This window comes from Sphaeramia orbicularis, chromosome 9 (assembly GCF_902148855.1).
Source record: "Sphaeramia orbicularis chromosome 9, fSphaOr1.1, whole genome shotgun sequence".
Lineage (NCBI taxonomy): Eukaryota > Metazoa > Chordata > Actinopteri > Kurtiformes > Apogonidae > Sphaeramia > Sphaeramia orbicularis.
The window spans coordinates 31,466,760-31,476,504 of NC_043965.1; the positions used below are offsets into that span (position 1 = coordinate 31,466,760).

The window sequence follows — 9,745 nt, forward strand, 5'->3', positions numbered from 1 at the left end:
TGCGTTAGTGCGAAACTCTCACCCCGACGACCCGAGAGAGCGGAGCTTGCATGCTTTTATAATTATTTTTAGGTCGGCGGGGAATTGGCATGATACCATTGGTGAATAGTGGGTAAAGCGCGCAAAATATCTGAGCTTAAGAAAGATAGTTGCAATAAAATACAGAACATATTCTTTGCACCGCATTAAAAATGATGCTGGTAAATAAATCAAACAAACCCTTAGCGTTATCACCACGCAATCGTGTTTATTTCAATAGTTGGCCTTATGTGGAAACAATCGCATCCTTTGTAAAGGGTTTTTATGCTTTTATCTAGATTGAGTTTTTTAATTGAATAATGCAAAGCATAAAATTTTTACAACCAAAAAAACTTTGAATCAAATTCAGAAATGTGTTTTCCTCACTGAGCGAAATTTGCAATGGTCCATTTTTTATACAGAGCCAATTACTCCTACATGTCATAATTATAGTAAATGCACAACAAAAAATGAAAGCCTGTGAAGAGTTTTGCAAATTAATCTATAAAATATTAATACTTTCATTTCAGTGACAACTATTTACAGCGTTACTCTTGGTATTTCTTGGATGTTCCATTAACTCTCTGCCTCTTTTAGTGAAAAATAGGCATTTGAGGCTTAAAATTCACATACTGATGATGAATAGTTGTTGCAGGTCTCATGCATTGTAATTTTTTTAAAAATATTACCTTGAGGGACAAAGCAAATTTGTTTGGAATGACCTTGCACCATGTTAAAATATGCAAAAAGAAATTAATACAGACCCACGATAAAACAAGATGAACTTTATTCATATGTTATGACAAAGTCAATAGATATTTTATGTAGCCTATGAGAGATGTGGATGTTCATTGTGAGAGTTTAAGCACACACATTCCAAATCTTAAGATGCATGAAGGCTGGTCCTGCATTCAGAGAAAGCCAGGCTTAATTAAAAATATATTGGTACTGTTCAAGCAGGTTCATGTTTAGTGATGAAATGAATTACCCATTAGGGGATACAGCCCTGATAGCAAGTTTACAGTTTATGACAATTCTCTCTATATATAGAAAATGAGGGTTAAGGCTAAAATTTTAGTTAGAGGTGTTAGGCAGATGAATTGTAACGAAATCCCTGATATCTGGCAAATGGCTGAGAGAGGGTTCTCCAGAGTGCAAAGCATGCTAAGCTGCCTATATAAACTCTATTGAGCACACTGGACAAAGGAAGTCAATGTTGCATCACTCACATGATGAATTGAGGCTGCGTTCAATCGTACATTTGGAAGGTACTCGGCTTTCAAATAAATAAACAACAATGCACACAAAGTTTAAACTAGTACTATTACACACACACAAGTCATTTTCAACTGTGGTCTGGTAGCAAAAAGACTTTCACTGCATTTAGAGCATATATTTTCAAAAATTTTAGTATATACTGTATTTCAGGATAACTTGCTTTGAACATTTCTACAGCAGCTATAACAATGAGTAACTAGATTTGGCGCCTAAACCATGGTGTTAATTCTACAATCAAAGCTTCTAAAATGTTCATGCTTTACTATGGACCTTTCTGGATGAATCCATATAATAATGCCTCATTAGCTAAGTTTCCTCCCCTTTATACCACCAAATAATTCCCTTTATATTGGCAGCATCAGCACATTATGAGCCATGATTTAAAAATAAAAATGTCACTGCATATCCTAACTATTTTATCCAACAATCACAATGGATTATATTAAACTAATTACATTATGACACATCACAATCATGTTCAGTTCTGGTGAAATGAAGGAGAAAAGAGCCTAAAACTAAAGCTTCCTAAGATACAATACAAAAGGTCACAAATATATCATCCAGACAAATTGTTTAGTGTCTGTGTATGTTTTCCATCCCAAAACAAACCTTTGCAGACCCAATCATGAATACAGACAAAGAAATGCTGAAAAAGCTTTACATCACTGGTTCTTAAAGCAAATGAAACTGTCACGGCAACTGTATTTATTAACCTCAAGTAACTAGATGCACATGACTTTGAATAGGTTCTGCAAAATGTCAAGTCTGTTTAGGTTTTGAGTATAAATGATGCCAGCTGTAACCAAAGGCCATTTCATTTTAGAAAACAGTAGCATGAACATTTCTAACAGCATTGTTTAAAAGCTGTTCACATCCAAGTGTTGCTCAAAAATAAATGGAAATGATGTTGGAAAAAAAAAAAAAAAAAAAAGAAATTGAAGAGGGATAATGGAAAAGCAACCCTCTCCATGACAAAATGACAGTACTTCTGGGACAGCATATTTTTGTGCAACACATCAGGGCCTGTATGCATAAACAACTTCAAGAAAGCCAACCTGCCATTGATCAATTTAACCTCCTCAGGAAGTGTAAGCTCTTTTTTCATGTGAACAATCCAGTTTACTTAGATGAGTACTGTTTGCAGAAGCCTGGTGATATAGGCCCTGGTAATTTCTCACCATGGGTCATTGCTTGTAAAGGCTGATGATTTGGCTAGATACCTGAGTCACTGTACTGAGGAGGTGGCACACAGCAGCACTATGTGCCTAGAAATAGCTATTTTAATAGCTACACAACAAGGAACAAGTCATACAACAGTAGTATTATGTGCACTACAACACCAGCCATTGATGGTTACTTATACAGGATATAAAAGCAATGACAGCATGTGTGAGAAAAATGGAGGTTGACATTCTTCACATGGAGCCTTAGTTATGGGAAGATGATCTACTAGCTCTTAACAGCACCTCTCCAGTCTATTGAAAACACTAAATACTGTTTTAATTTCCAAATGCAGTGGGTGAAAAACCAATCCTTCGTTACATCTTTCACATTGTTTCGGGGTAGAGACAGTATGTGCCAACAGCTGCTGGTAATGGCACTGCACCATTGTGTTGAACAGGGAACAATCTGTCTCAATTGCACATATACCATTTGAAAATAACACAGAAAGGCCACCAAATACATGGAAATACAGTAATACAAGACATCCAGTGGGACAGAAGCAGTACCTCTGCAATGAAGGGAGAGCCAATCTCCGCGGGAAAACAAGAAAAAAAAAAATTAACAAAACTTTTTTGAATAGCAACGATATGACTCATTGACGGTGAAAATGATCTCTATGAACAGCAACAATGATAGTGATAATTCACAATAGCAGGAGTAACAGTTTAAAGTCTGAGTGTGGTTGTATGGACTGTGAAGAGTTTCCGGTATTCCATAAGGGAGTGCTTTTAGGAGCCCATCAGGTCCTGCTCAGCAGATCCATACAAGTCATGAAGGACAGCACATGGCAGCAGCTCAGCACATGGAAAGCCAGGTGGCACTGTACCTCATTGTATCGCTTCCTTCACCAAGAGATGGGCTGTTGTCTAGTTTTTTTAATCCTCTGTTGCTCATTTGTCTCAAGTTACAAATCAGACATGTTTCTTTCATTCTTCTCTTGTACTTTGATCTCCTTGACATTCTCACATTGCATACTTCTGTGTCCATTCTCTTGCTAATTTGTTGTACCTGTAAAAAAAGATACAGCATTTGAAGATGAAGAAAAAAAAACGCATGTGAACTTAGAAACCTTTTTAAATTCATAAAAATAATAAGTCACATTCACTGTTGCCAGATCTGGTAAAAGCATCTATGTTTTATACTCACTTTTCCCTGTCAGCCTTGTATGTATGAGCGATCTCTGGTACCAGTGGATCATCAGGATTTGGATCACAAAGAAGAGAGCAGATAGACAATAATACTGCAGAGGAATAAATCACAAAGTTAGTCTTGGAGAAATTGAGGGCAGTTCTTCACGTTTGCAGGTTTTTCTATAAAGACATAAATGGATACAGTACAGCAGTATATTAAGCATCATGACATTCACAGTAAGGAAAAGCTATATAGAAAAATAACTACTCAAACAATTTAGACAATAATGGGATCATAATAATTCATTAAGTACTAAAGTATTTAAAGTTGTACATGTTTAAGTTGGATTCCTTTTTTTTTTTTTTTTTTTTTTACATTTTTAAAAAGCTATTATCTCTTACCTTTTGAAACTGTAAGAGCAGGAGACCACTGTGATCTTAGAATATCCAGACAAATACTTCCATTGCTGTTGATGTTAGGGTGGTAGATTTTTGTTGTGAATGCAACCTGGGAATAAATATATAAAGAACATGCATTTTATCACAGGTGAATAAATGACTGAAAGTGAGCAACTGAAAAATGCCTTACTACTCACTTTAGGTGGTTTGAAGGGGTAATCTGTGGGGAAGTGAATGGTGAGGAAAAACACTCCACTTTGATATGGGCTGTCACTCTGTCAAAATAAAACAGGACACATAAACAGTTAGCTTTGTGAACAGCAATCTGATGTTTTTGTACATACTTATAATGGGTAAAGATAAAGTTTCACTTACTGGACCCATTATTGTTGCCTGCCAATGAAACACTGAAAAAAGATACACTACACATTTAACAAAAATGCTAATACATAGACAAAAATATATTTGGAGTGGCCTTAAAACTTGTAAATTGTACTATGGTATAATTATGCCTAGCAATACATAAACACAGAAACCAATGAACTACTTACAATCATCTCCAACTGGTCCAGCAGAACACTGAGCTGGTGGGTCCCTCTGGAGGTCTGACAGCTCCTAAAAGCAGTCACATTAAGTATCAGCCTACATTCATTTTAGAGTTACACTTACAGCAGCTTAAATAAAAGCAGTGAGCTCAAAAATGTATGGTTGAAATACATCCATAAAACTCTAAACTCTTTAACAGACTATATGCTGAGGTTATGTTATAATGCATTTTACTCACTGATTACATTTCCTACCAGTTGTACTCCTTTGCAGGGCAGCTGTGTACATGACTGCATAGCTGACATCTTTATTATTAATGACTACCTACCATCACTTACAGTTATCACCCCGAGAAAGGTGGTTTTGAAAACAGTTGACTTTACAAATGTTTGTCTCATATTGAGGCATCATATTGAAACAAACTACAATAGTTTGTGATTTGTTTGTTATATTACTGGCCTTAAATAGCATTGACAAATGAGATACCGTTTAGCAAAGAGGATAAAGCGCAGGCAGCAAAACAACAGATGCTAAAATAGAAATTAACCCTGTTATCTAATATCTCTTGAAATAAAGACTATCTATTCTGTTATATAAATACACACTGTGGCCTGCTCCAGTGCCCCATTTGCCATTCCATATATGGGAACACTGACACGAGGGTTCAAATTTGGCAACCAGCTGTCATTCAGCGACCAACACATCATCAGCTATAATCTCTCTGGCTAACCGCAAACATAAAGCCAACTGACAACCGAATAAATTAAGTCAATAGCAGACAAGTACCCAAATCAAACCTCAGACCAAAGCACAAACTAACGGTAGCCACTTGCTAGCTTGGCACAGCTACGTTGGATGGTTTTAGGTGACGTTAGTCACCTTAAGTAGAGTACTACTTCTGACAAGTTAAGTTACCCAAGTATCAGGGAAAAACACTTATTTAACACATCCATATAGCAGTTGTGAGAATGGCGGCGCTGCCAAAACAGTTATTTATAACTAACGTTTCTGTAGCAATGCACCAACAGGGCCACCACCAGTGGTTAGCTCGTCTTTGTCTATGAATTATTTTAAAAAGGAGCAGAAAAATGAAGTAATTAGGGATAATTCAAGCTACATGACATGGCCACACACCTGTATTATATTTACAGAGGATCTCATATCCCGAAAAATGTGTCGTCTAAGTGGTATAACTAACATATGAAAGAAATAAACACTCACCTTCTGAATTCTTTTCAACGCCATTGCTTGTATGGCTATGCTAGGTAGCCTGTCAGCTAACAGTTAGCACTTCACACATACAATTTGGGTTCTGTGGCCGCGTACTTTCAAATCACAGCTTACGTATAATAGTAAATTGCGTCTGACTTATACCAGGCTTGGGGCTTTTGGTGTCTAGTTCAACCTTTGCGTCAAAATGTTTGTAAAATCTTGGTCTTTCTTTAGCTTGCAACACAACAACCGAGATGTTACACTCTGCTTTCTCATCCCTGCCGTTATAGCTCTCGGTGCCTGGCAGGCAGCTGTGGTAATATCGCGAGAATTTACTTTCAGCTCGTGAATTGAAAATGATTAGTGATTTTCCATGGCCTTGGTTCAAAAGTAAGTACTGTCGTTCATCACACAGATAAAGATGATATAACTCCTAAATTTGATGCCTCATATAGGCGAATTCATTTCCAAATTAGCTTTATGTGACATTTTATTTTTTATGATCTAAAGTGAATTTTATCACTCCCAGTAACATATTGTGATGCAAAACCAGTGCAATGCCTTTAAGATATTGCTAATTTACCTGCTCCTTACTATTATACTTAGATTAAAGCAATGTTTATCTTGTATTAAACTCATTTTATTATACTAATCATTAAACATGTCTTCATAGTAATAAACTCGTTATTTGCATTTGAAGAAAAACTATCAAAAATTATGCAAATTCACTTACTTTTCATTTTATTTTCCATACAGTCTTAGTATATGAAATGTTTTAGAATACTGACTTTGCTGACAATTTTAGTACATTGTATATTTATGGCAATAACTGTTACTAACAAAAATCTCTTTTTTCCAGTTTGACACAATAACTTTGACACTGTATAGACTATGTCATTGACAAAACAATAATGATAAAAATGCTAAGATATTTTCTTGCTGAGGGATACAACAGTACAACAGGAGCATGAGAAGTTACGGTCATGGTAAAAAATAACCTCCTATCGTCAAAACTCCTTTTTTGTGTGTGACACGTTTTTTATAATAGGATGAATATTTTCTGTACAAAAAAAAAAAAAAAAACAGCGGCAGTGAGATCATAATAAAATAACACTTTTGTTTGAAACATATTGTCAGGGACTTTAACACAATAACTTTGTCCAGGTGTCCACAAGATGTCACTATTTGAAAAGGGCAAAAAGACAGTATAGGAGCCAAGACCCTGAATATGATGCTTTGATATGAAAGGTTTTTGTACCTATAATGCCACCAGTTTACCAATTAAATATTACATGCTCCAAAATAAATTGATTACATTTATTGGTTTCAGATTAGTCAGTTCAAGTACAGATATGCATGACAATGGAGCAGCAAAGTAGCCTACTATGAAGGCAAATCTGTGTGTTATTTACAAGTACATAAGAAGAAAGAAAAAGACTATAGAATTGTTCATTCAACACCCAATCATTGTAAAGGCATATTCATCTGAGTCAGCTGCATGCTCTGGTTTCTGCACAGCCTTGTCTTGCAAGGCCTCCTCTCTTTATATGTCTTAAACAAGGGTGAAAAAAGAGCTCTCATTATTTTAGTGAGTATGTATGAATGGGTTGCAGTGTTCATTCTTCTTAAATGGCTGATTCAGTGTCAGGTTGAGGATCCTATCGTCAGTGTGACACTGAGAGGGACCATTTTCCTTTGGAAAGCTGAAGATTCCTTTAGATAATATCTTATTGTTTGCTCATCTCTGTGCTCTCAATGACCTGCCTGTCCTCGGGGCCTGTCTGTAATCAGATTCAGCCAGCAGCAGAGGTAGCAGTTTGGGTCTTATGCAGCAGGGACCTTGTGTTGTGAGTTTGTCTACTTGGAGAGGCCATTTATCAGGATGAGGTTTTCAGACCCAGTCAAGCCCACACGTTGTTGGCTTAGAGCCCCATTTCACAAAGCCAGTCACCGTACTTCAGTTTCTTCTGAAACCTCAGATGTCATTGGTTTTCTTGCTACTGTGTACTTTTAAACCTATAGGGTTTGTAGTTGACACTTGTGAGGCCGTTAGTTACAGGGTGCATGCTGCCTTATAAACGTTTAAAGCAATAAGCGAGAAGTCTGTTTTTTATAAGGCAACATATCACTGACCTGTGTGGGGAATTTCCCTCAGAAGTTTAGTTTTTAGTTACAGGACTGGTGCCCCAAGTTCCAAACTGATGTATGAGCCAAGGTGTGAATGTGTCAGAACTGGGATGATATGGGTGGGGGTAGAAGCTTGTTGACATGTCTCATGAGGAATATAGCCTATAGTGCTGTTATTTGAAACCATGAACTCAGCAAAGTTTAGTGATCTGTCTTTGTGGTCACATGAATCATCATTAGTACAAGTTCCATTGTATAATAGAAAGCCCAGCATTTATTGTGTCTATTATGTTAAATCTGTGTCTGAGTTTAAGTATATTCCTCTCTGTGGTACATTTCCCATAGCTGCCATGACAATGCACATATGCTCGCTGTCATTTTCAAAATTAACTTAAATGGCTCTTGCTAAAGTCTGAATTATCCAATAAAAGCACAACCAATTAATGTGGAGCACAATCTGGGCTCACAGTCCCCAGAGGTGTTCCACCTTCGGTCAGTGTATTAGCTTTCTGAGGGCTCTCTCATGGAACAAAGATCTATTGTTCCCAAATACTAAGAGATATTTGTTCACTCCTTGTATCAATGGTCTTGATTTGATTATACACTCAGGCAATATGTGCAAGCAGTGCTCATGTTTGCAGTGAAGTCAGCACTCTGCACAATCAAATAATTCTGGAGCTAAGCAACTGGAAAAAAAGGTCATTATGTATGGAGCAATCAGTGTTTCATGGCTCATTTCCTTAGCTGTGATTTGATTTTGCTTGTCAATGTTAAGGTGGCCTCTGACCTAGCAGAATCCCAAATTGTCCCTGTGCCTTTTTAGGTATCAGAATTAGTGCATTTTACATCTTGAATCACTGACAATCTACAAAGAGACCATATAGTAACGTCTTCTTGTGTTTTTGCTGTGGTTTAAAACAAGCTTGACTGGTTGTTACACCTTTATTCACATGGGGAAACTATGTAAAATTGTCTAAGTTTCAGAGTGTGTATATTACATGTCATAGCTTTAACTGACTGTTGCATACTGTGTGTTTTATTAATTTTACCATGGAGCTGTAGACTAAATTTTTGTGATTTTAGATGAATTACTTACTACATTTGTTTTGCCAACTGTTTTAAAGTCTGATAATATAATGTATGAATTACTAATTGCTATAATGATTGGTTCTTTTTATATTCCTTTCTTACTGTTGAGGCATATTGTTTTAGCTATTGGTTTATCAGATGTTTTCTTATACTTAGCAAATAAAATCGTAGCTGGAAATTGTTTGTAATCTGTTAAGTGTTGTTCATTAAATGTAGAGCATTTCCTACTAAGATAAAGACTAAAAACATTATATAATAATACAGGAAAATGATAAAAATCTCATGAAGTGCACTCAACTCAGACCTCCTCCAAACTATGCTTTTTATCCAAACATTACTTTCCTCCTTTCTTGTTTTTAACGTATATAATGTTATAAGTCTGATAAAATATGAGATCAGAGTCTGCAGTCCCTGGTGCCTGTTGCCTCTGATCCACCCTTATCAGATGTGCATCATGTCAAGCAAACACACAAACCTCACATATAGGCTAGTCATAAAGAACCAGTAATCCATCGGGGTTAAACACTTTAAGAGCAATCCCCAGAGCCCCCTATATCTCTGTGTTACACCACTTCTGGCTCGGTGATTGACAGCCCTGGAAACTGTTTTATTGTGCTGCTCTTGCAATGAGTAGTCTCTAGAGTCAAGCTAATAACTAGTCTGGAGTGTTGACTAATACATTTAGTGGTGACTTTTCATGATCAAATGTGTTCCAGCTGTTT

At 36.5% G+C, this 9,745-nt stretch overlaps 1 protein-coding gene across 1 annotated transcript; it reads right to left on the reverse strand.

Annotated features, from left to right (window-relative positions):
* Positions 1-783: 783 nt before the first annotated feature.
* ube2d4 (ubiquitin conjugating enzyme E2 D4) lies at positions 784-6,106 on the reverse strand. Its single transcript, XM_030142630.1, has 7 exons — positions 5,817-6,106; positions 4,601-4,664; positions 4,425-4,456; positions 4,247-4,324; positions 4,053-4,158; positions 3,667-3,760; positions 784-3,528 (listed from the first exon to the last, which is right to left on the reverse strand). Exons 1-7 carry the CDS (start codon positions 5,838-5,840, stop codon positions 3,483-3,485), a joined length of 444 nt encoding a protein of 147 aa, XP_029998490.1. The 5' UTR covers positions 5,841-6,106; the 3' UTR covers positions 784-3,482.
* Positions 6,107-9,745: the final 3,639 nt, after the last annotated feature.

Bases quoted from the DNA above. Each gene is read 5' to 3' on its own strand.
- ube2d4 (XM_030142630.1), bottom strand. From the start codon at position 5,840: ATGGCGTTGAAAAGAATTCAGAAG. The intron at 4,665-5,816 runs GTGAGTGTTTAT...GACTGCTTTTAG, and splicing joins CGTTGAAAAGAATTCAGAAG to GAGCTGTCAGACCTCCAGAG. The intron at 3,761-4,052 runs GTAAGAGATAAT...ATTCCTCTGCAG, and splicing joins TGCTCTTACAGTTTCAAAAG to TATTATTGTCTATCTGCTCT.